The sequence below is a fragment of the Triturus cristatus genome, chromosome 1_2 (genome assembly GCF_964204655.1).
Source record: "Triturus cristatus chromosome 1_2, aTriCri1.1, whole genome shotgun sequence".
In the NCBI taxonomy this organism is placed as follows: Eukaryota; Metazoa; Chordata; class Amphibia; order Caudata; family Salamandridae; genus Triturus; species Triturus cristatus.
This window is the reverse complement of record NC_140580.1, coordinates 978788522-978814816: the sequence shown is the minus strand read 5'-3', so window position 1 is coordinate 978814816 and position 26295 is coordinate 978788522. Positions and strand designations below refer to the sequence as shown.

Below are 26295 nucleotides of genomic sequence, written 5' to 3'. Positions count from 1 at the left end.
GCAAGGGTGTCTCGGGAGTCTAGCATAGGTTCTGTACTGGAAGGAAACCTTCCAGTACAAAATACTGTGCACAGAATCACTTTAACCATTTTCCCACTTTGTATGTGTGCTGTAAAGTGTAGTACACATGCAAAGTCGGAAAAGGAAGGAGAAATTAAAGCATTTCTCCGTCCTTGCGCCTACTTTAAAAGGGCGCAGTTTTCTCACGCTAAACCCAATCTACTTTATTAAGTGAATTGGGTTCAGCGTGAGAAACCTTGGGTGGTTGCATGGGAAAGCCCATGCACCACCCTTGATACGGGTCCATGGCGCAAAGTAATGCAAAGCAGCGCTATTTGCTGCTTCGCATGACTTTTCCGTTATTTCGAGTGGTAAACAAGTTTAGCGCTAGAAAGTAAATTGGGAAAAAAAGATTTTGTGCCGATTTGCGTCACAACATGGCGCAAAATCTTAGTAAATCTCCCGTAAGTGTTCCACTGGGATCTCAAAACTCAAGACTTTCGAATACATAATGACAGCCGTTAGACACAAGCTACACCCTTCTGAAGAGCCCTAATCAGGCCGAAACCAGTCTTGGGTTGCTTGTGTTTCGGTCCAGAGAGGGCTTGGCTTGCCAGTTGAGGCTGGACTGTTCCTGATGGAGCAGGGTCAAGACTGATTTGCATGTGGCTGGATATAATCTGAGGTGCATGGTGGGCAAAAGAACGATGGGTCGGAATGCTACGAGCGATCACCAGTGATTAGGCTTATTCTCCCCCCATCTTTTGTGTGCTGGATATCTGTCAGTCAGCAGAGTTCCATGCTTTGTCCGTACATCTCAGGGTGGTTGCTAAGGGTTAAAGGCATCTTGACAGACCACATGTGGTTCGAGTTGCCTGCTCAATGCAAGAAGATTTAAGGAATGTTAAAGAACGTGATAAGGAAGAGATGACTCTGTATGGAGACTACAACTAAGGCTCCAATTACAAGTGGTGTGGAGCAGAATACTATACTGGAATTCCACCCTGCTCAACTATATGTGGGCCAGTGTTCCCACAACCAGATTTCCTGACTGCGGGAACATTGAACCTGATTTTTCTAGCCAGAAAAGTCTGCCTTCCATCCCAGATTCAGTCCTAGCCCCTTCCTGACACAAAACCAAAGTATTGGGGGAGCATGTATTGCTCAACCCTGCCATGGGATGTTTTACCTTCTGTCCTAACTACACAAGATCTCTGACCTCTTTATTAATTTTACTGTAAAAACATGCACTACAGGGCAGGTGTACTGCTCATCGCTTCTTGGCTTCAAGCCATGTCCTTTTAATATACAATAAAGTGTGCACAATGCACCAGTATCTGTGTGCTTTTTCCCTCCAGGGCAATGGATAATGTTTAAACCTACTTACCCAGCTACAAAGATTCCAGACACCAATGCAAAGACACGTGAATGCCAGAGTTCACCTAATAAACAATACCCTCAATCAACGAGAGAGGGGAGGGACAAGAGAGACTAGGGCATTGAGAGTTGCACCCTCCTAACAACAAAGTAAATACAAAACGACAACTAGTAGCGTACCCTAGGATCAATTCTTGCCTCCTTACTTACTTTGTCAAAGGGCAGACCCCATGCGGGTACCTGCTCCTAGGTGTATCCTCCGCATTTTAAAAGAGGAACAAATAGCCCCCTGTATTTGAGAAGGTTTCTCCTCTGCATAGCGCCCTTCATACCATCCATGGTGATGCCATCATGGTGCAATCTCAGGAGTTGCAGTCCATGGTAGAGCGCCAAAGGTGCACCTCCCTGTCTGTGGTGTTGTGTGTGTTATCTTTGATGAAGTAAGTAAGTTAGGAGGCAGGACTTGATAATGGTTTATACGGACTTCTCACAGAGACATAGAGCCTGATTTAGATCTCGGGGCACGGGTTACTGTGTCACAACGGTGACGGATATCCCATCCGCTGAAATATAAATCCCATTGTATCCTATGAGACGTATATTTCGGCGGACGGGATATCCGTCACCATTGTGACAGAGTAACCCGTCTGCTGTGATCTACATCAGGCCCTTAATCTTTGTCACTGTTGCCCTAATGTATGGATACAAGAGGACCTCCTATATATATCTCCATGTTCCATCAATGACCAGTAATTAGGGGTTAAACTGTGTATGATCAGGATATATGAGGCACTATGTGCACTTTAGCCCACTTTATGTGATTCGTTTTTTTCACATGTGCGCTTGCTGTGTCACTTTTGCACAAGCATGTAATGGTGCATAACTGCTTTTAACGCTAGAATCCTTTTGTTTACTCATTTGTTTTCTTATTATTTTGTCCTGTGTGTCTGACATTTTGCTTTAGTGTCTATTGAGTGTACTGAATGCTGTATGAATATAGGAATATGGGGGATTCAGGTCCTGATGAATGCCATAGACTCTGTGCGGGCCACTAGGCAGAAACATGTTGACCACAATGATGCTGGAGTAATAATTCTCCCAGGCATCATGCATGATATATTTTCATCATCTCTTTAATACTCCATTAGTAAAGGTGTAATGGAGATACCTCGGAGATTTGCAAACCACGCTGTTTTGAATCCTTTCTTTACGAGAAGACTCGGAAAGCACTGCCTGTGAACATAGGAAGCCCGTTTATCATTATAATGATTTTTGGCGAGTGAGGCAGCCCGGGGAGGAAGCATGACACCTGGGTAGGTGTGTGAGTGCTTAGCCACCATTTTTTTAAATATGTCCAATCCATTGTTCCTAGGGTACACTACTAGTTTATCAGAATATTGGAGTTCTCCAGTAGCAAATGGTTTCCAGTGGATTTACGTGGGCAAAGTGGTTCCTAGGCAATGCACTTTGTGGAAATTCTAATGGTAAAATAAAAGCACAAACAAACATCACTCGAACAAATAATCATTCGTCTTCATGCACTATTGTTAGAATGTCTGCTGAGGGTGTACATCAATAAATATGCAACATATTAAGTTTACAACAAATTTCCTGCCCCTGATGGTTGGAAGACACAAAAATAAGCACATTTTGGCAGAGACAACCTGGCTTTGATGAGAAGACAGGAAGACCACTGGCTGGTCCAGGGGCTTAGCTATTATCAGTGCAGCAGGTGCAGGAGCGCTGAAGACCAGGGCCCACTGAACCCAATAAAGACCGTCTTGTACTATCCTAAAAGAGGGGAGGGAGGCCTATTTCCCTTCTTCATGTTATGGCCGCTGCCACCATGCTGGCTGATGCCTCACAAGGGACAGAGGCTATGACATAGATTGCAGGCTTAGCCTAATATTCAGCTGGTTTAGCCCAGGCCTTTACCAGGAGCTAAAATGTACTTGACTCGATCCAAACCCTCCAGACATTTTGTGGAGCCGGTCTCTCGAATGATTGCCAAATTTCTTCCAAAGACCAGTCCCTTGAATATTTTAGAGAGAAGAGAGGCAATGTGATGAAATCCGCACACCCCACATAGCCAAGCCACTTACCGTAACGAAAGACTGAAGGAGGTAGTTGACTGTAATCCAGCCCAGAGATCCCTCCTCATTCCCAGTGAGGATCCGCGCCCCCTGAAAATCCAGGGGGTACTCCTTCATGGTCTTCGAAACCTCCTCGATGACCTGGTCTGCTGCCACCGAATTCTGTAGCCTGAAGGATTCAGTGGATTAGGATCTGACTCTTCCCCATCGTGCCAATCCATCTTTTAAAAACACCTCAGACACAACCACTAGAGTAGGAAGCAGATCCCAAGAGCAATGGCATGAAAATAAAAGTGACTGCGAAAAAGGGGAGATTATTAGGCAGATTGGGAATACTAATTTAAAGCAGGAGTCACTATTATTATGAATGGCCATGCATAATAGACAGGGCGGGCTTTAGCACTGGTGGCGCCCTGTGCAACGATCTTTTTGTCGCCAACCCCCCCCTGCCCATGACTTCCTCCTTGGATTCCCTCACTACCACCCGGCAAAAGTGACCCTCATCTCTCCATTGACCCTCTCTGAAATAAATGTCATTTGTTTTAAAGCGCTGGCCTTACTAATCCACTCAGCTATCCACATAAAATAAAGATATGATGTTTGCAGCAGGCTTATCAACCCTCAGCGCTACTTTATGGCGAGTCAAAGCTTCTGCTACGAAACTCTGGATCTCTTTCGCTCTAGCAGGATCACAAGAGTTATGACATTTTTATTGCCTGAAAGCTAAACGCACAAGCAACTCTGCAGCAGGTGCTTTTAAATCGCACCTTATTGCTAAACACAGCAACCCCTCTGAGGTCAGGGTCCCCTCCCCAGGGCAGCAGCACCGGCCACATTGCCCTAAAGCCGGCCCTGATAATAGACATTATTCCCCCAACTCTGCAATTACCTTTCTAGGCCAAATCGAAATTAGCGGCTCACTTGTAATGAGGCCTAGGCCTGTAGAAAAGTGTCCTAAAACACCCTACAATGCAACGAAGGTGACACAAGTACCATGGACTGCTGGCCAGGAAGTAAACTGGGCAAAACCACAGGGGCTAAAGGAGAGGGGGGTCATCTTGGGTTTGGCCCACACTTCCCTCTGTCAGTCACTCACCTTCCTCCAGCCCTCCAGGTCCACCAGTGCTTGTGGACGTGCAGACACACGTTAGGACACACATTTAATGGTACAAGCAACAGTGCTCAATGTACCAAGTAACAGCAGGCTCTGCTCCATCAAGTACCTTGTGATCCCAAATAAATTATCCACCGCCGCAGCCGCCATTTTCACGTCTTTCATTAAAATGCTGACCCCGGGGAAGTGAGTCATGGTGACGTGGCAGGAATGCGCGTAAAGAGACGCACCGGATCATAGGGAGTCCTGCATTATCTTAATTCCACTTGCTACCCACAAACTTGAGAGGATCTCAGCTGGAGCTCCCCATGCCAAAGGGTTGCACATGAGCAACCATCCGACTGAACCCCACCAGGGATGTGTGGGCCTCTGTGATCTATGGGAGCCATTGTTATGACAGCACCACAAGCATGGTCCGGGGAGACGCAACCTTTAATTAATTTTAATGAATGTAATGGCGAGCTCAAAAATCGAAGACATTTACATTATTAAAATCATGGATTTGTTCCATTAGGATTAGTTCCAGGTCCCAACTTAGGGGGTGATTAGAATGGCGGGCGGATCGCCAACGCCGGCCCGCCATCCTAATAACCCCCTTAGTAATTTATTTGAAAGTACCAGGCATTAGTGAACAAAATAATATGAATATCAAACGTGCCCCAAAGGCATTGCTCAGCCAATTTTCAGCAAGCATAAATAACCAAAGAAGGAAAAAAGAAAACCGGCCACTGCCTAAAATGTGGCGGCCATCTGCTTGCAATAAATAGTCAAATAAAAAAATGAAACAGTCCATATCATTTTAATAGAATATTATGGATTCTGTCTAGAAGGCAGGTGTTTATTGAACAGGTACAGAAGCGGTATTTCAAACAATATGAATCTTTCTTCGCTAAGTAAAATCACCATAAAAGAATACAGGTCAAAGACAATAATATCAATTTCATGAATAATAAAAACAAACAATGAGATTACTCATAAAACCAGAGAACATATAAAACAATGAATCAGGTCTCGGTTTCCTGGATGCCCAGACAGCTTGTAAAATAGATAAAACAATAAAAGTCACATGCTCCGTGTTAGACCTGGCATCATTGGCATGAGTCTCTCCTCCATTTTTTATCCGTTTGCCTCCTCTGTTTACGATGTTTTTGCTGGAATATTGCTTTGGGCACTGTGCCACTGCTGATCAGTGCCACAGTGCAAGTGCTCCCTATGTTAAATTGTTACATTGATTGGTGTTACCATGATTGGCTTGGTTGACTTACTGTTCAGACCCTAGTCTAGTGCACTGCATGTGCCAAGGGCATGTAAGTTAACTGCTGCTGGTGGGCTTGCAGCACTGGTTGTGCCACCCACAGAAGCAGCTTGTAAAATGTGTCTCAGGCTTGCCATCGCAGAGCCTGTGTGCAGTCCCTGACTGCCATGTCGACTTGGCAAGGAAACCTACTTGCCAGTCTCTAAAACCTTCACTTTGCCACATTTCAGACACCTCTATGGTAGGCCCTAGGGCTGGGTGCATTGTGGATAAAAGGTAGATCATGCCCTGATGTGTGTGGCATGACCTAATAGTGAATTACAGCCATTTTCGTTTTTCACTATTGAAGGGCTACCTGCCTCCAATAGGCCAGACTGGGCAGACTGATTATTAACTCCATTATAATCTATCTGACTCAGGGAGCATGGTAGCAGGTCGAGTTTAGTATCCCTGAACTCAGAATTTAATAACACACCCTTTAGGATGGATGGTTTTTAAATTCTGTGTTTGAAAATAGCCCTTTTAGAAAGTGGCTATTTTCTTGTCCAACTATCCACCGGTCTCTGCTGGTTTGGTGTGTGTGTCAGGGGCTGGGTGGCTCCAGAGGTCTGAATGAGTCAGTGTGGGGTGAATGAGGCATCTACACTTAGAGTGGGGGAAGAGTAGTCCCTGATAGCCTGCCCGGCCTGACACAATGCTGGCTCCACCTCCTGCCGGGCGACTGATAGCCCTGCTCCTGCCTGTGACAATACTGGCTCCGCCTCCTGCTGGGCGGCTGAGGACCCTGCCCTGCTCAGTGAATAGGCCAGGTGCCTCTGCCTGGCAACACCCACAACAAACCCAGGATGGGGGGAATTTCCCTGCTTAGACAAAGGGAACAAAGCAGAAAAGGGGTATAAGAGAAGGACCCCTGAACCAAAGAACTCAGATCACTTCTGACAAGGAAACCTCTACCAAGGACAAGAAGCCTGCTGATCTAAGGACTTGCCTCCCCCTTCTGCCAGTGTGCTGTTTGCTGGGGGGAACCTGAAGCTGCTTCTTTATTTTTGCCAAGGAACAAAACAAGGAGAGAGGAACTTGGTGTGTACTCTCAAAAGCTTGCTAGAAAATCTCCAAGGGCTGGAAGAGTGCCAGCCTCCTGTTGAAGTCACAGGGCCAAAGGACTTCACCCTCTACTGAATTGCTGGTTGCTGGAAAGTGTTATTTCCAGTGCACAGGGGAAATCTGCAGTCTCGACGCCGCCGACGCCGCCGAATCCAGCTCGACATCGTGAGTAACGGCTCCAGTGTTCCGAGTCTTCGACGCCGGCCGCCGGGCCCGATTGACGCCAGTAGCGACGCCAGGAGTAGTGAGTATCGGCTCCAGCTCCAAGTGACCCTGTCTTGACGCCGGTATCGACGCCTCTGAGTAGTGAGTATCGGCTGCAGCTCTAAGCGACCCCGTCTCGACGCCGCTGCTGATCGCATCGACTCGACGCCCTTCTCGACGCCGTGAGCGCTGCTCCGGCCCGACACCTCTCGACGCCGCTGCGGATCGACCCGAATCCGAGGCACGATCGACGCCGACCTCGACGCCGACATCTCGACGCCGTAGATCATCGTTTTCTTCATTTCCAAAGGTACTGTGTTTGTGGGTTTTGTTGCAACTCCAGGCTCGACGTAGCGCTCCTCGCGGTCGACGCCGAACCTTGGGAATATCGTAAACTCGACGTCGTGTGACTCCTGTGGGGGTTACATCGTTGCCAAGAACTGTGTTTCAGAAGAATACTTACTTTTGTTGCTAAAGAACTATTTCCTAAGAAGAAACTTTACCTGAACTATTATTTTTCCTTCCAAAGAGTATTTATTAAGATTGTGGTATATTTTTGTCGTTATTTGGTCTTGTGCTAAGCCTTATATAAAAATACTATTTTTATAATAACTCCTGTGTTGTGTCCATTTGTATGGTATTCACTTTATTACTGTATGTGGTCATAAATGCTTAACACACTGCCTCTGAGATAAGCCTGTCTGCTCTGCCAAGCTACCAAGGGGGTAGCAGGGGTTATCTGAGTGTGTAATCCCCTTGCCCTGACTAGAGTTGGTGGGTCCCTATTTGTCAAAGTGTATACCTCTGCCAACTAGAGACCGCCGGTTCTAACACTACGTAGGGAGCATCTGAAGGTACAACAGAGAAGGCCTGACTTGTTTAAAATGCAGTGATTTCAGCTGGTCCCACCCATGGGGGGAGGCTAAGAAATGGTGCAATTGATTTAACCTGAACCTAACCAGTAAAAACCTGTCACGCTGTGAGGGAACCAAGCCCAGTTACGGCTCCATTTCCTGCTCAGTTTTTAAAAGCATGTGGCCCCTAACTAATGGCTTCCAAAGTTCTAACTCTTCTCTCTCCAAACAGGAGCGTTCCCCTAAAGGTTTTTGACACTCCCCAACTCATGGGCGGAGAGAGAAATAGTATTCATGATAATATCGGGCCTATCTATAGAAGAAAAGGCTGCCTTAACATGAACAAACCAGGGTATACTAGTTACCCGATCCAGAGACAGACAGTCCTCAAGGATCAACCGGCTTAGCTTCCGCTCAGTGGCGTAACACAGGCTCCCGCATCCCCCACAATGCGAGGGTGCCCCTGAGCTGCAGGGGGCCCTCTCAGCCCAGTACTTAGGCCTTAAAGCTCTGGAATAAAACTGGAGTGGGGGCCCCTCCGTGTACCGTGCAGGGGGGCCCCCTCGGCTTTCGTTACACCACTGCTACCGCTCCGCCCGGCTCCAGCAAATGAGCGGGCTTAAGGAGTTCAGGTCCAAGACATAATCAAGCCCTAACTCCGCATGCACAGAAAACGCCGGGGTAGACTGGGGGACCTGGACCAACTTGAGCGAAAAGTTATTCTCCATAGTTTGGATTCGATCCACCTTGACATACCCCTCAGACCTCACTACCATAGCACAGCTGTGCAATGCACTTGGCCTGATAGATTTTTAGTGGAACCCTTGGTGCCCTGGACCTAAGCCTATGTGCAAAACTGAAAACTGCCCCCATGCATTTTTCTGACTCTGATCTTTTAGCCTCAACCAGGGGTTTCCAACAATTGTTGCCGTCAAATAAAACTCCCAAATAAGGGAAAGCTTTAACTTTACACAAGGTAAAATTAGATACGTTGAAGGTCTTACTGCTTGTAGATTTGGGGCCCACTACCATTACGTAGGACTTCAAAAGATTAACCAACAGGTTCAGGAGTCCCATGAAAGACATTTACTTGGCCAGCAGCAAGTCCAATTCCTGTGCGGTCCAAGCCTTCAGGACCGCGTCGTCCGCATATAGTAAAACGGGGCGAAATCCGTCCCCAATCTTAGGGTAGCTGGCCGACACTGATAAAAGGGCGGACTCTAGCCCGTTCACATAAACGTTTAACAAAAAAGGTGCAATTATGCACCCCTGGTGAACTCCACAGCTCGTTAAGAATGATTGGGTGCACGCTGCACCTTGAGAGAAATGCACCGAGGCTGAGGTCGATGAGTGAAGATCAGCTAATAATGCCACAATACTGGGATCAACCCCCATCTCGCTGAGCAAAGCCCAGAGTTTTGTTCGATTCACCCTGTCAAATGCAGACATCAAATCAATGAATCCGAGCCTCTGTATATTTGTTGATAATTAAATGGAGGTTCAGGCATTGGCCTGAAGTCGACCTCCCCACCCTGAAGCCATACTGGACGTCATTCAAAATATAATTTTTTTCTTCCCAATCAAACAACCTATTTAAAATTGCCCTCCCCAGGACCTTGACCGTAGCGTCCAGTAAGGACATTGGCCGATAACATTGTGGGTTCTCTTTAACCCCCTTCTTTAATATGGGGACGATCACGGCGGTAGACCAAGAGGGTTGCGACCCCTCCTGTGCAGCCGCATTCAAGACCTGCGTCAGTCAAGTGGCCCAAAACTCTGGATTAACTTTAAACAGGTCTAGCGGTATACTGTCCGGGCCATGGGCTTTATTGCTTGACAGGGCAAGAATGCCGTGCTGGATTTTATCTAACGTGAAGACCACTCGGTTACCAATTTTAGCAGGTTCAATGGGGGTTTTATTGCCCCCGCCAACCACCTGATGATAGATACCTTCAAAATGATCCATTCACTGTTGCTCCGAGATGTAATTGCATATGAGCGGACCAGAGCCCTCTGCAAAACAAGGCTTATTTACAACTCTCCAGAAAAGGAATCTGACCCCCATTTCACAAGCTTGACAAGGCTCCTCCCAGGCTGACTCCTGTAAATTCTGTTTACACAGCTTTTGAGCCAACTTATAAGCCCGCCCACAGATTCTAATCAGATGCCCATCCCCCCGATGCAGGGTTCTTGAGCAGTCCCTATCAAACCATTTAGGGTTTTGTGACACCCGGGTTCTGGTGGCTGAGACCGTCATGAGTTTACAGACCCCCAGAGCTATGCCTTTAAAAGCTTCCAATACCTCCCCCCGCATCACTATCCAGACAAATATTAAAATCATGCAGGCAGGAAGCAAAGAGAGAAGTTTGTAGATGCTGAGGGTCCACCTGAGACCATTTTAGCCGTCTCCACTGGTCAACAGTGGATAAGCTCATGAGGACACCCCTTGACTGTGATTTAGGGCACAACGCGATGTTCAGGTTTAGGTATAATGGGTTGTGGTCACTAAAAGGGCTGAAAATGATGTTAAAATGAGAGATGAGCTGGTATAATGGGGTTGAAACAAATATGAAATAAAAAGGCGATCCACTGCTTCTCCCTTTGTAAGACGGGCAAATTGCGGGGCTTAGGGAATTCACAAGTTTCTCCATGCTGAAGACCAGGTTGTGAGAAGCTAAGAGCTCATTTTGCTCCTGACCATCAAGTGAGTGAACAAAATGTAATACAGCCAACAACTGCCATTAGAGGCAGCACCATCTAGAGAAAGATTACATAAATGACAATTAAAATCACAGGCAAGGACGATTTGTGCTTGGCCATTACCCATAGCTGATATGGAGCTCAAGGCACGATCCAGATGGGAGACTCCGGAGAGCTCAGAGCGTCCTCTCCTAATATTATAAAAATTAAATAAAACCATTGGAGAGTACCCAGGCATTGAAAGTTGTACTCCCTGCAATGTACGAGCTTCCCAGTTGAGGTCCCATGTATACCCGCTCAACTCAATTTTAAAAAATCTGATTAAGGCCCCCTTAGCCCTGCCAGCTGTCGAGGGAACAGCAGGTACAAAATAGGTTATGTATCCCTCCAGAAAAAAAGCTGTTATTAATTGCCCAGGTTTCTTGGAGACAAATTGTGTGAAAGGATTTAACATAACGCACTCACCTAGAGTCACTGAACTTTGATGAAAGACCTGCAATATTCCAGAACAGCAACGCACGACCCTTTGGTTGGTGAGAAGAAACTATCGGGGGCGCCCTGGGACCTTCGAGACTGGGAAAATTCCTATAGGTCCAGTCCATCACAGTACTCCAGTCCGCTCAAGGGAAGAAATCTGTTGGCAGTGGGCAGCGGGGTTTAGGGTGGCCAATAAGCAAGGTGGTCATTCGCTGGGCAGGACCCCCTACCAGAGAAATGATAATATGATGGGAGAACTAAACTACCTGGTCTGTAAAAAAAAAAAACAGAGGCAGAGCAACTATTCCTAGTGGGCCTGATGTCGATTGGGGGTAGGCAGGAAGTAGTTTGACAGCTAATCAGGGATTATTAAAATGAACCACCACACAGTCTCCCGGTCATGGTTTCCTGTCCTTACCTATCCAGCTTATTCTATATGCCATAATAATAGAATCCGCAAGCTCCCTCCTACGAGAGAGATGTGAGCTAATCCAGTGCATCACCTTGTTCTTGAGTTTCTGGTAGATTCCCTGAAGGTGCTGGACAGGGGGGGACATTCCCCAGGACCATGGCATAAGGGGTTGCTTCTGGGGCAAATTTAACACACTTCCGGGGTTTATATGGGAAGCTGAGTGCCAGCTCCCCCCTAATGCATCCAGAGGTCGGCAGGGGAGACATCAATGCTGCAAGAGCTACAAATTACCTCTACGAGCCCTGGCTTGGGTACAACTTGGGAGGAGCCTAAATTTGCACCACCGAGTTTATGGGTTGTTGTAGACGCACTCTCAAAGATCTGTTCGACTGACCGCCGCGACTCTTCTGATGTACACTGCATCTGAACATTCTCGTACTCAGCCCTCCCCTTAGTCATCAGAGAAAATAATTCAGAAACCCTCTCTTCAATGTGCGAAATCTTAGCAGGATTGGGTCCTGCTAATTGTTTAACAATGTCTCGAGATCCTTTATCAAAACATTTCTCAGAAAAGAGAGCCCCTCCTCTCTAGATGAGTTAGGAATAAGTTGGGCCACTGTCAAAGGCTCTGCAGAAGACTGGGTGGGTGCACCGGCCTTCCATTTCCACTTCCGCCTTGGTCTGATAACTAGTTTGGTGGGAGTTATGCATCTGTCCATTCCAGAGGTAGCCGCTCCCCCACGATCTTCCTCAGGATCCCCCAATGGACTCCTGTCCAGAGGAGGCCCATCCAGGCTGGTACAGGCAGATGGCCTATGAGGGGGGGGGGGGGGGGGGGTTGGCATAGGGAATGCGCCTGTCCATCGAGAGCGTCCTCTCAACAAGTTCTATTTTTTTAGATACTGCGCCACCCAGCCTGACGAAGAAAACATTCTATAGATGATGCACAGGGGGCAGCGGAGTGGGACAGGAGTTTAATGGGAGGGTCCTGTCTTTTGCCTATTGCTGTAGCATCATTTATCCCACTTCACAAACTGGATACCAGCTGAGTGTGACCAAGCATGTTCGCCAATGACCAACCTGGCTGGGCAGTCAAAATAAACAGTCACAAGCACTGAGTAGTAAATCCCAGAGAGAAAATACCTTGACCTTGTCCTGGGTAATATAATAATAATAATGACTGGCGCAGACAGGCCCGCTCTTGCCCTGGTGGGAGCTCTACAGGCTCTGGGGCTTGAAGTCCGGCCCCTGTGGCTGCAAGTATGGCTGCCGAACTGAGGGAGCCCTTCAGGCTTAAGTAGACCGGCTCCGGGCACGGTCTCCACACAGGCAGCTTCCTGCCTCAATAGGCTCTGGGGCTTGAATTTCGTCCCCTCTGGCTGTGAGTACGGCTCCCACGCTGCGGGAACCTTCAGGCTTAAGTAGAGCACCTCGGACGCGGTCACCATACTGGCGTATTTCTGCTGCAGCAGGCTCTGGTGCTTGAAGTCTGCCCCCTCTGGCTACAAGTACGGCTCCCGCACTGCGGGAGCACTTCGGGCTTAAGTAGAGGCCCTCCGGCCACGGTCACCACACAGGCGATTTCCTGCCACAACAGGCTCTGGGGCTTGATGTCCCCCCCTCTGGCTCCAAATATGGCTCCCAAACAGTTTTTAGTTTTAATGCACATCACACGGAAATATGACTTATATTGGCACAAAGCAGAGGTACTGAAGATCCTGCATCGCTGTAGCACGTAGGCATAGTTCAAGTTAGACTAAAACAATATACAATGATGAAGACTGGGGTGAAGAATGGGTGAACTAAAGTACTGGCCGACTAGCCTTGACAGTAGTGTGCACTTCTTTTTAGAAGTCTGTGCAAAATGCCATCACTCACAGTGAAAGTGAGACTATTGCTGAAGCGGGCTCACTCATGGCCCCATACTGTATGTGGAGGAGGACACAAAAGTGAATGAGATAAGAACAGACCAATGGATGAAGAGGGTTGACACATGGTCTCTGTATAACTCTACCGCTGCACTTGTTTTTCTTTAATTTATTAATTATTTTGATTACTGGAGGCTACTGAGACAGCTAAGCATTTTTCAGGGTAAAGATGAGAGTGCTACACACCAAGATGCGTATGCACTGGTCTCCTTATTCAGTAAAGAGCGGAAAAAACCGGCGTACACTTTGCAGTAGATTTACACTTGGGTGCTGGACTCAAAACATTTCTTGAGATGCTGCAAGCTATATTCTGCAAAACTAAATTTACCAGGTTTTAGTTTTGAGACCTTGTAAAAAAAATGATGTCAGCATTATAAGTTGTAAACATTTTGCAGGTTTTAAAGAACTCCAAAATGCTACTGATATAATTCTCTTAGGTCTGTATGATTAGGTCTCACCTACGCAGCGCACATGCGCTGCGTAGGAAAAAGACCTGTAGCAATCGCTACGGTTTTTGTCCCAAAAACGTGCACGAGTTGCATTGCCTTCAATGGCAACGGATGCACATCTGGTGATTCCCTTGCGGGAGCGAGCTTGACACCATATGTTTGTAATTAACTTGCAAACACATGGTGCCCGTGGCTTGCTCCCGCAAGGGAAACGCTTTCACTTTTGCCAACACTTTTTTATGCGTGCGCGCTTGTTTTCAAGGTAGCTAGTGCCTGGAACTTCTGGGATATTTACTTTCTTCTCTATTGAAATGGGGTCTTTCTCGGCTACCCTTTCATTTGCTTTTTTCCAGTTGACAGATAGCTCAGTGTGCTGTGCACCCGCTGCACAAATCTACGCATAAGGTGCTGGCCACCAACCATTTAGAATCCGAGTAGACTCGTTCAGCCGTAATCCTAATGAGGACGATAAAGTGTTCAGTTAGGTAACATCGCTTATGATTTAAGTGCCAAGAGGCAATTCATGTTGTGTATGAACTTTTTACATGGTCGATGCTATGTTCGGAAACAAAAAATGATCTGTTAAAATGCTATGTGTTTTATGTGTGTTCGATTCTGTTATTTCTTATTTTCTACTAAGGTTAGTGCTGCTGAACTTTGAAGGGTGACAGCACACAAAAGTGGGGGTGTAACCAATTGTTAAAACAGTCAAGGGATAAAGCTAAGCAAAGTGTTAATTTTGAGTGAAGTGCCACATTTTTGTGAGTTTTCTAGAAAGAAGGCTGCAGACTTAATATAAAGCTAACACAAGTTTAATTCTGAGTGAAGTGTCACATTTGTAGGCGTTTTCTGGGAAGAGGGCTGCATACTGTTCCAGAGTTGTACCCTAGAACCAGGGCTTTAAGTGGGATGAAAAAACTGGGGGGTCTCTCAAAAGGGCATGGTTAATTTAATTAAAGGTGTGGCCAATGTATTTAAGGGTGTGGCTTAAAAACATGTAAGCTAAAAATCTGTGCTTAGCATAGTGCACCGCCTGACTTGCATTTTGCGGTTTCTGTCATTGCATCCAGATATATGATACAACAAGTAACATCATACCTACAGGTCAGGATGCTGGCTTTGGCATTGGTTGTTAGTTGCATAAGATAAATAAGCAGCAACTATGGCTTGTATGTAATATTGAAAAAGCTTGCACTTAAAGCCCGGGTGACACCATGACAATGTTGCTGCTCCTGAGTTTCAAAAAGAGAAGGGAAATCCAGAGAAACAAGCATTGGCATAGCCAATAGGTCTCGCCTTTGGGACCTTATAAGTGTTTAGCCATGCAACACTTGATGTTGTAGCATCAAGGATATTGTGCTGGATAAATAAAGACTTATAAGGTTCCAAAGGCGAGACCTATTGGCTTTGCCAATGCCTGTTTGTTTTTGGGCACAGAGCAAAGGCACTAAAGGCCCTGCATCAATGTAGTCTGCAGGCATAGTTCATGTTTTACTAAAACAACATACAAGCATTGGTAATCCCAATCGGTCTGACTTAAAGGGAATGTTGTATGGCAATGTGAAGCATTACAGGTAAATAGCGTGGGAATGGATGTGTTTTTTTTTTGGAAGCAAAGAACTGTAGAATAATGCTGGTGTAAGTTAAAAGGTCTGGTGACAGTTGGACTGTCAAACCAAACTGAAAAATCCATGTTCGTTAATGACTGCCCTCCTTCCATCAGTGCTGCTTCCAAAGAAAAACAACATAAATTATCTAGTTACCTAAGACACTTTAATAAAATTACAATGTCATGAACGCATCTAAAAGTTCAAGCGTAGGCAGCCGGATAACTAAACATAATTGTCACAGCTGTGTCCAGGGCAAGTACTGTTTTTGTGGAAGCACATAACCTCAGCCCAATCAAAACATGTACTCCTGGCTTCCAACACATGGGTGTGGTCAAAGGCCCTCTAGTGATGCTCACAATAATTTCTGTCGACAGCTGGTCTGTCAAGCCAGACCATAAAAAGGAGGAAGACTGTGAGAGTGGGGAATAATCAAGCTTTAAACTCTTCAGAATCAGGCTGCTAGGATATGTGCAAACCTATAGAAACAGAACCACATCAAACAGCCGTAAAAGCCATTCAGTGGCTGCCAGCGATATCCTGGATAAATTAATGGCACTTACAGTGCAAATAGTGTAAGGGATGTCTCAATTCGGTATTCTAACTCACTTCCCACGGACATGTGGATTTTAGTTGAAAGCACACTAGAACGGTGTAGTGTTCAGGTCTCCCTGACTGGTTTATCCCCCTTTGTACACTGTCCTTGGCTTCTGAATATGTACTTTCATTTTTCTAATTGCTAATTTTACTTTTAAAACTCTAGCGGGATAGACCTCACACTTTTTCTGATTTCAATACCATTCAATCTCAATCAATCAATCAGGAATTTATCAAACGCTGCAAATCACCTGGGAGGCCTTCAAGGTGCTGTTTCATATATTTCAGTTTGTTATTTTAGTTAAGTATGTCATTTGACACCCACCCTTCTTCCGCCTCTCCATTTGGTTTCATTCACTGTTTGGTGGGCAACCTGGGGGTACACCCATTTCTCCTCTTCATGGTGGCCAGTTAGAGTCAATGATAGTGCATTCAAACATTGGCGGTCACCAGGCCATATAAGACATGCCTAAAGAAAGAATATTTGGGCTTTTCCCAACTAATATCTGAGCTCGAGGCCTAAAGAAAGCATATTTTGACTTGTCCCGACTAATATTTGAGTTTGAGGCGAACCATACTCTCTCTCTTTGAACAAAATCTAGTCAGCCCTTCTGTATCTTTGAAACTCATTTAGGGTTTGGGAATGTAGTGAAGCTGTGGTCCTCTTTGCTTGTCAAACTAATGGTTCCCCCGCCCGATTTAGATATGGAGAACCACAGGGTAACCATTGGAGAAGCCGACAGTTACCCCTTACCTGATGGTCCACCTGCCTCAGGCTTCCTAGCTCACAGCCGACAGATGGCTGGACTACTGCTTTGATTTTTCTTTATGTTGTCTGCCAAGCGAGGCTTGGCGACGTGTGCAGGGAAAATGTAGAACAGCCCATCATGCATGGAACCACTCCCTACATATCAGGCCATTTGTTTAATGTTTAAAGGACACAGGATCCCTCTTTGAGAGGTTGCTACCTCTAGACAAAATGTTTGCTGAGCAGGTGCTTTAAACATGATGTCTGCTCAGCAGGCCTGCAGTGTAAGAAGAGTCATTGATGTAGCTGTTCACACGACAGGGATACCACCAAACAGGCAAGGGTTTCAAAATAGGGTGCGTGGTCTTCTGCCAGGTTAGCCTATCCCCTTAGTGGACCAGTGGGATCAAAATGACCCCTAAAAGTTACTGATATATTGCAGTATCGGAAAATTACTCTTCCTAGGTTATGCAGCTTGACCCAAGTACTGAAGAGTAGCGATTCAGTTTTTCTGACTATAAATCCCAAGGTGGCACATTCGTTCACCTAAGTTGATTTTTCACCCCTAATGACTAAAGTCCATGGCTCACGAGCAGGACAACTATTAGTTATATGGAGCATCTGAACACCTGTAATGAAAGTAAGTCACTATGTGAACAAAACCGTGTCACACACTAGCCCATGAGGGGTAGTAGTAGAAAGAATTATGACTGCATGAAGCAAGAGTCAGTTTTCCAGGTAAGTAGGAATATTGTTCTATAAAAAGTAGGAGAACGAATCAACAGGTTTTTAGACTCACAAATTAAGTTCAAAGTTTAGAAGCGGGACAAGGTTTACATGTGATATTAGGAAGAAGCCAGGACTCAACGTCCCGTACACATGCAGTTGTGACTAAGGAATAATCTACAAGACATATATGTGTATAGGTAATCAATAAGTTAGTGTGTGAATGAATGAACCGATCTCTAAAAAGTTGAAAGGCATTCTGGAAAAGTTCCAACAATGTACAGGCTTATAGGTGACCATCAAGAATGGATTTTTGTATAAGAAAAATAGAAGAGTACTCTAAATAACTGTCTTGCAGCATCAGTGTGCCCAGCCTGACACAAAACCATAAGACTAAAGTAAAGTAAGTCTGGGGAAATCCAAGCAAAGTCAACTTCTGAAATGGTGAGATTGATGAAAACCCATGAACACAGGGCCTCATTTACTATATTTTGACACACGGCAGCACAGCAAGCCTTCCTGCAAAATAAAAGGACAGGAATGAGCCGTATCTACAAGATACGGCGCATTCTTATCCTTCTCCCCTGTGCTGGCTCACAAACAGCAGCTGTGCACCAATGCAGGTCCCCTTGAGCCATGGTGCGAAGGTGCCTGTGTTGCAGGGGTGATTGTTGTGCAATCATTAATGACGCTTTGCTCTTTCTACGTGTGCTGCAGAATGCAGTACACATAGAAAGAGCAAAAAACGAGGAGAAAAGAAAAGCATTTCTCCTTGTTGTGCCACTCCTACGTCTCCCCTGGGGAGGAGTAGGATTCTGAATCATTCCCAGGTTTACAACACTTAGTAAATCTGGGAATGTGTCAGGTTCCATGGATGTACGTGTGCAAACACACAAAGCAATACCCATGGAACACCCCTTTCATGCAGACTAATACCTGAATGGGGCCCATATTTACAAGGCTATGATTAGTCATGCAGGGTGACTTTATGTGGCCTTGTTAATATATGCAGGCAGGCACACTGTGCTGCGGGTGCATCTAAATCAGAGACGCACCGGCAGCACAATAGCCTTGTAAATGAGGCCCACAGTCTGCAGGAATTGTCATGGCCGGGGGAAAAGGTACCTTGTAGGAGTGCAGAACAAGTGGAGGAAATAGTTTGAAGTCTCGAAAGAGGCTGGTCTCTTAATTTTTCAGGACTTTCGAATGCAAGAAGTTGTCCTCCTGACAATTGCAGCTTTTGTTGCTTTACTGCTTTGGGGGAGCCTTCCAAATGGGATGAATTAATGGATGCATTTCTAAAGGAATGTATTGTTTCTTTGTTAAATTTTACAGTATGATGATTGTGAAGTGCTTCTTAAACTGAGAAATCAGGTGGTCTTTGCTGTAAAACTAGTATAATAATCTCCTGGTTTGGAGGGAATCCCGTTAAGATCTTTGAGCCAGCTAATTACAAATGCAGAGGATACGCCACTGAATTACCTCGAGTATGCCAGCACAAGGATTTGGCCATCGGTGTATTCAATATGCCATGAATTACTTCCAGTTTATCAGGTCCAGTATTTGGCTGTGGAAAGAATTACCTTGAATATGCCAGTGATGGCATGTTACCTTGGGTCCACCATAAATCAAGACTTGTTTTGATATGCCATGGCCTGTGGCAGGCTCACAAGCATAAGCCACACTAAAAACACAATTCCACTCACCCTCACTCACACTCATACTCACTCCTATCTAATTCACTCTACCTCCCTCACACTCCTCTTACTCATTCACTAATTCTGACTCATACTCCCTTCCACTCACTGTAGCTCACACACAACCATACCCATATTCTCTCACTCACTTGTTCTCATTCTCACTCACAAACACCCTTAAACATACTCACTCTTTCACACTTATTCACAACTGTTGGTGGGTGTACAGGGAATCTGCTTTGAACTGCATTACTTAAGGTGCCCCGGGGGCATAGCTGGCATCTGCATCCACTTTGTGCACCTCCTGGCAACTTTGGTATTACAGAAGGGGCTGCAGATACTTGCCCGGCATTCCTGTAATACAAATAGCGTTGTTGCACATGCAGCACTAACGGTATTTAAAAAGGCTGTTCCCTCATTTGCACCTGGCCTGGCCCCATGCAAATGAGAAGCACACTTTGGCTCTGTGCCTGCACCGTATTATGGCTGTAGGTGTAGAGGCAAAGAGGCTGTTGGGAGGCACACTGATTTGGTGGCACACAGTCAGTGTACCCCACGAGGGAGCGACCGATGAAATGAGGATTGGGGTTCCATGGTCCCTCACTGCACCCACCTGCAGGGGGATCTCTGTTCTCTGTAAAGTGCATGCCGGGTGCTGTTTGCACTGTGAAAGATGGAGTGGTTGCTTCAAGCAGCCGCTCTGCTTGACACTAGTGCACTGACCTGAGGGCAGCCATGAGTTTGCATCTATCCTGGAGGCAGTACATTAACCGTAATAGCAGCAAACAGGGACACTGTGCCCTGTCTATTATAGGTCCTCAGGTGTACAGGTGCTCCGCATTAAAAAAAGTATTCAGTAGGCCTTCAGCCTCTGGGCCCTCATGCGACTACACTTATAACACAATGTTTCCTCCCTGACTCACTCCCACTCCCTCTTACAACCCCCCTCACTCATTCTAAATCACTCACTCTGCTTCACTCACTCCCTTAGACTCACTTTTAGTTATTTACTCCCTCTCACTCTCTAATTCTCACTCGCATGGACCCCCTAAAACACAATAAACACACTCACTATCACCTAATTTCATCCACTCTGAATCATTCACAAATACACTCACACCCGCACAGAGAAACAACACTGTTTTAGTTTTTACCTTGCTTCCTTTGCTAGTGACTTCAGGCTCCATGGAAGCAGCAGGATGGGAATCTGGCACATGTCATCAGAACCAACAAGGCCTTGTTTCCAGCGAGTAACCCGACAGAGCGGCAGGGACATGGTTCAAAAGGGTTAAGACCCACCTCAGCTCCTCTCCCAACTTCTTAATAGGAGTGGAAGCAGAGGATGGGACAGTGCTTGTGATCCTGCCCTGTTGCACTCTGCCTTTCCTCAATATCATCAGAAATTCTCAGATCTGCGCCTTGACAGACCAATTTAAGAAGATGTATAGTGCTGCCTGAGGCATGTACAGTATTTCTGCTAAATAAAATGGATTGTGCCTGTGCGTTGTTGAGTGAAGCGCCTCATCATGTGCAATGCAGGCATATATCTACAGAGTATATGGTTTTAAAAACATTTTGTAGATGGATGGATCCTGCCTCAGACACCTTATTCCCACCTCCTCCTTCTGTCCTCAAGAGCCTGGTGGAGAGGCCTAGCACCTTGTGTGGAGCCAAGGAGCAGAATGCAGCAGCTCCGATGTGGCAGGGAGAGGAGTTAAAAGTACTTATACCACCAAGTAATTAAAAGTGAGTAGATAAATAAACCGAGGGACTTGGTGTAAGACCTCTGGGGCAAGTCCTAGAATTTGTGTGCCAAACTAGTTTTGTTCTTATGAGATGAATTTTGTTTGAAGGTACAAAGGTTACTCATAGGTTTGGAGGAGGACCAGATTTAATCCGTAAACTTAATTTGTCATAGTGACAAGACTTCTTCTATGGACTGAGGATACAAAGATTGTGTGTCTGCGTGTTTCTGACCGTCTGTTCACCTTCGACAGGCTGAGACAGCTGAGAGAGAGAGAGCAAGAGAGAGAGAGATAGAGAGAGATAGAGAGAGAGAGATAGAGAGAGAGAGAGAGAGAGAGAGAGAGAGAGAGAGAGCGAGAATGCTAGGCATAACCATAGTGACTGTCACTAACTATGTGATAGCGATACAGGGTCTCAGTGCTGCCTCTCTGGATTCAAACCCACTTTCCCCCAGTAAAGGCGTGAGGTACAGCAGATGCTTTTCAATCATTTGGGCACAACCTACAAAGGGCATTCAGGTAGGAACCAGGTGTTACTATAATATACTAGTAGTAGAGTTGAACTATGGACTGGGGCTCCATACTGACAATCTTCCCTGTCAATAGGATCTACTTCCTGGCGTCCCCTCCATAACCCTTTCCGTTCCAAGGTGAATGTGGCATGAGGATACATTCTGCTCCAGAATCCTGACAGGCAGTGAGTAGAAGAAAATGAGTTACTTACCTGTAACTTCAGTTATCCAGTATTGGTATCTTTCATAGATTTACATGCCTGAATCATCCCCACCGTCGAGGTGGAAGTCTCACGGTACAACAAGAATATATATACAATAGTAATAAAATATAATACAATAGGCTATAATGGACCATAAAGTCATTACACTAGCCTATACTTGTCCTTTTCTAAAAAGAACCACATTTTGGAACCCAGCCAATCAGGCTCTAGCACCCTCTAGAACACTCCATAGAGAGGCAAGTCCCTCAGATTTTTGTATCACAAGTGACAGTAAGTATAACATAGCAATAAGGGACGCCTCTCTGGGGAGAAGGGTGGGTTGCATGTGAATCTATGAAAGATACCAATACTGGATAACTGAAGTTACAGGTAAGTAACTCGTTTTCTTATCCAGTATTGGGTATATTTTATAGATTCACATGCCTGATTCAGAATAGTTAGCAGTAAAAATCTTCGTCCCTTAGCAGATGGTGGGTACTATATAGATAGGCTGTCCGGAATTCGGTTAAAACCGACTGTGCCCAACAGTATCCTACCGACTGAAAATCAGCTGGCTCGGATTAAACCGAGTATAACTGGTTTTTTTTACATATTTGTTGCACCGCTTGGCCACTTGAGGGAGCCAAAGGAGTACAAACAAGAACTGTACTGGAACTCGCAATGCGGAAGCAAACACCTGGAAACAATGTGCGTTTTCACCCCTTCATCTCCACTCTATGGAGATGAAGGGGTGCCTGGCTTCCACGCACCCCCACAGTCTGACAGCAGGATAGCAGGATTGATGGAACACATTTGTTTTCAATGAGAGTCCCTGAGGGCAGCTGAGGAATGGGACTGCTACAATTACACTGATAAAGAAATGTTCGCCAAGTCCGGGGGATAGTTGGACTTCTAGTCCTTCCCCCGTAACCTGAGTCACAGGTGAGCCTGCTCCAAAATGATTGAGGAGTAAAGAACGTTAAAAGTTAGACCAACGCATTCTTCTTGCCACAAATCCATGACGAACTGCAGCAATTTATTTCCTATGCTCTGTGCTTTTTTATGCACGCACGCTCGATGATTCATCATTCATGTTGCCACAGAAGGCAGCTGCTACTCAACCCTAACTTGCTCTGTGTTCCCCCGGGCCTGGCCCTTACTGGTCTTGTTTTATTAGGGTGTACACATGGTGACGTTAAGGCTAGCACCTGGAAGCTTTGAGAACTGACCAACCAGGCCCCCTGCCTGCCTGGCTGGTTGTTGTGGTCTGCCGTCTGTCTTACGGTGGCCGCACCCGAGTACTTCACAGGTCTTTAAAAAGACCATTTACTTAACGAGGCTTTTTTGTTCTTTTGCCCCTTCTTGGAGCCCCTGCAGCTACACTCTTACATGGAAAACAGCTAGAGAGCGAGCACTCTGCCCCTAAAAAACACAGGTAATTCATTTTTTTTTTCTAATTCACGTGTGAGTGCTTTTTTGTTGGGAATACAGTGGGAAACGCGAGACTGCTCCATACATTGTTCGCTGTATAATCACAGATCCGTTCTAATGAATGAAATCCTTGTTTAAAGCGCTATGTGCCCTGCAGTGTAAATCGTGTTGTATTTAACGTGCAACAAGCATCTCAAGTCTGGCAATTTATATACGTTGTTTGTGGAAGGAAATGTGTAACGATTAAAACAGCCATAGGCAGCCTTTAGTTTCCACCTGTGTACCTTTTATTTCACAATCATTCTATAGATTTGTCTGACTATGGTGTGTTTTGTGACGTATTCTTTGATCTTTTTCAATTTGGAGTTTCTTTTCCACCCATTGGTTTGTGCATATTTGCCATTGATTACATGGTTGGTTTCCTTCGAAGGTAGTTAGAATAATCAATTGCATTCTCTGTGCAATATTGGTTAGCCCGCTCATTTGATTCCCTGAATGGCGAGCCTTCTCTGTTTTCTCTTGGCAGTTGTACCCTGTTTGCGCAGGCCACCCCTTCTGTGTTTCCCCCCAGTCACGTGACAGCATCGATTCTGTTTTTGCAGAACTTTAAATATTCGGATTTTCCTTAGCTGTACATTTTGATTGTAGCGATATCCGGCCTAAAAATGTTTGTCATGATATGATCAAGGAATGCATGTGTTGCACGAAGTTCTGTAAAATAACGTCTTACCATATGTGACGGTTAATGGTGTTGCTTACATTTTTTGCATTCTAAAATTGATTTGAATGTAAACGTGTAAATGCATGTGCTTTTGTGTCCAGATATGCATGCATGTAGTAAATAACATTTGAGTGTCTGTGCGGATAGAATATTCCCATCTGGTTAGGTCACTAGGTAGGTAGAACGTATGTCCAGCACAGCAGTAGACGTATGTTCCTGACAGATGTGTCATCCCAAACCATTGGGGACAGTGATATAACGAGCACATATTCTACGTCCTGCCAGGTACTTCCCCACCCCCCCTACCTTTGAGACCCCCAAACTTTTATTTCATGGTGGATCCTTAGGATTTATTTTGGTATCTGATCAGGGCATTGGAGTCATCCCTGGGAGAATTTGTTAATTTCCCTATGCATCAGTTGTGCTGTCTCTCCTGTTGTATCATGTGCCCTTTTTGTTGTGTCTGGTGTTATTTGCATTCGCTTCCTTGAAAGTGTTTAGTTTAGGACAGTTGTCAACAGATGACAAAATAAAGCATCACTGAATGGCATGTTATCTGGATGCAAGCCCCATACACAGGCCTAGTCTACTTAGTTGGCTAAACAATGCGTTTTATTGTTATTTGAATGTTACCCATTTGAGCACCCCTCAATGTGTGCCCTGCACATTAGCAACCCCTCCCCATTAATGTTGGAAACTGCTTGTGTTGCCAAATATTTTGGTGCTGGCTGCAGCTCGTCCACGTGATCTGGCAGTTAAACCAAGAACGATAATTTGAAATGTTGGTGGGAAACTCAATTTTACTGTTAAATCAGTGGAATTATTGTAATATGAGCTTTGGGTTACATGTCACGGGGAGGGGCTTTCCAAGTTACAATTAGGTCGGGGCATGCGAAGCCCTGTCGTTGGTGCCATTTTGTTTATTTTTTACCTCATTTTGTGAGAGAAGAGGAACTCCCAACAGTTTATTGAGCAACAACATCCTGGGTTAGCTCGAGAAACCATGTGGTTGGGTGGCCTGTGCGCTACATCCAGGGGCACCCCACATATGGAGTGAGAGGCACTCTAGCAGGCTCCATCATGGTGAAACTTCGAGCCAGTGTTGCGTTGGAGATTCGCCATTTTCTGCCTGGAATGTTTTCTATGCTGGCCCCACTAACACAATGTAGTGGAGACCCCTTTTCAATGGCTTGGATCGGGGATTTTCTAGCAGACGTTTGAAATACAAATATTAGCTAGTGTGTTAATCAGCCTGCGTGGGTGTAGGCAAACATTTCTGCTCTGTCAGTCAGGCAGTCAGTCGTATGGTTCAGAGCCTACATTTATCTGTTCTGTTGCTCAGCCTGGGATCAGAACATATTTTCTGTTTTTTGTGCGGTAACTTTTGGCAGGTCACCCCCTTCGGAGCTCATAACTGAGCAGGCAAAGTTATCTTAATCTGTAGAGACACCTACTTCAGTTGAGTTAATTGCGGGCCTAGGCTGAGAGCCACCACATCAACTAGGGACTTTTCTGTGGCTCCTGCTGTGTGGGCGTAGAGACAATTTGAGAGTGTTCACCATGTCTGGGCCTCTGCAGACTTTGATTCTTGCTCCTCCTTTAGAATAGCAATGTCCCTTCACCAACCATGATGTTTGAAGTCAATGAAGCCTCACTGTGGTACTCTGCACAAGTGTTAGATCCGTACCGTAAAGGGGAATTTTCTCCAGACTTTGGAAAGTACAGCTTCATTTTTGATCAGTTTAATACCTCTGAGGGCATGTGCACCCAGTTCAACGCATATGTTGCAGAACCTGTCCCAGAGAATGTAAACCTTCAGGTGCACCAGTAGTTGCATGGAAAGCTACGTCAGTGGCCAAAGTTGGCTAATTGTGTACTGGCTGCTTTGCCGTTGCCAGTCTCAAGTGCCAATGTCGAGAGGGCCTTTTCACAAATAAAAGTTTACATGGGGAGGGAAGAGAGAGCACGAATGACCAAAGACTCACTGAAGAAATATTGTATGGTGTACTACAATAAGTTCGACTTGTAAAAATGTATTTGGACCTCATATACACTGTACGTACACTGTCTATACCCCATGCATCAATGAAGAAAGCAAGCAATAATAAAAGCAAACCGTTCTATAAACACCGGTAAAACACAGTTTCAGTTGTTTTTTATGGCGCGAAAATGAGTAACCACTGAAAAACACTGTTTTTCTGAGGTATTGAAATCACTGGAAAACACTGAAAGAACACCACCAGAATTTACCAAAAATAGGAGCTGGAAACAGGAAAGCCTATATATAGACCACATTAGACACACTGCAAAAACATTGTAAAAATACTTAGAATATATGCCA

General features: G+C 45.5%; 1 protein-coding gene across 5 annotated transcripts in view; it reads right to left on the bottom strand.

Annotated features, from left to right (window-relative positions):
• The window catches only part of LOC146868499 (ectonucleoside triphosphate diphosphohydrolase 8-like), a 465720-nt gene that overhangs the window by 88843 nt on the left and 350582 nt on the right, over nt 1-26295 (bottom strand). For all 5 annotated transcript variants that reach the window (XM_085610684.1, XM_085610701.1, XM_085610693.1 and 2 more), the window contains one exon: nt 3480-3639. In XM_085610684.1, the coding sequence (XP_085466810.1) occupies nt 3480-3639 (160 nt within the window). The remainder of the gene's footprint in view (nt 1-3479; nt 3640-26295) is intronic.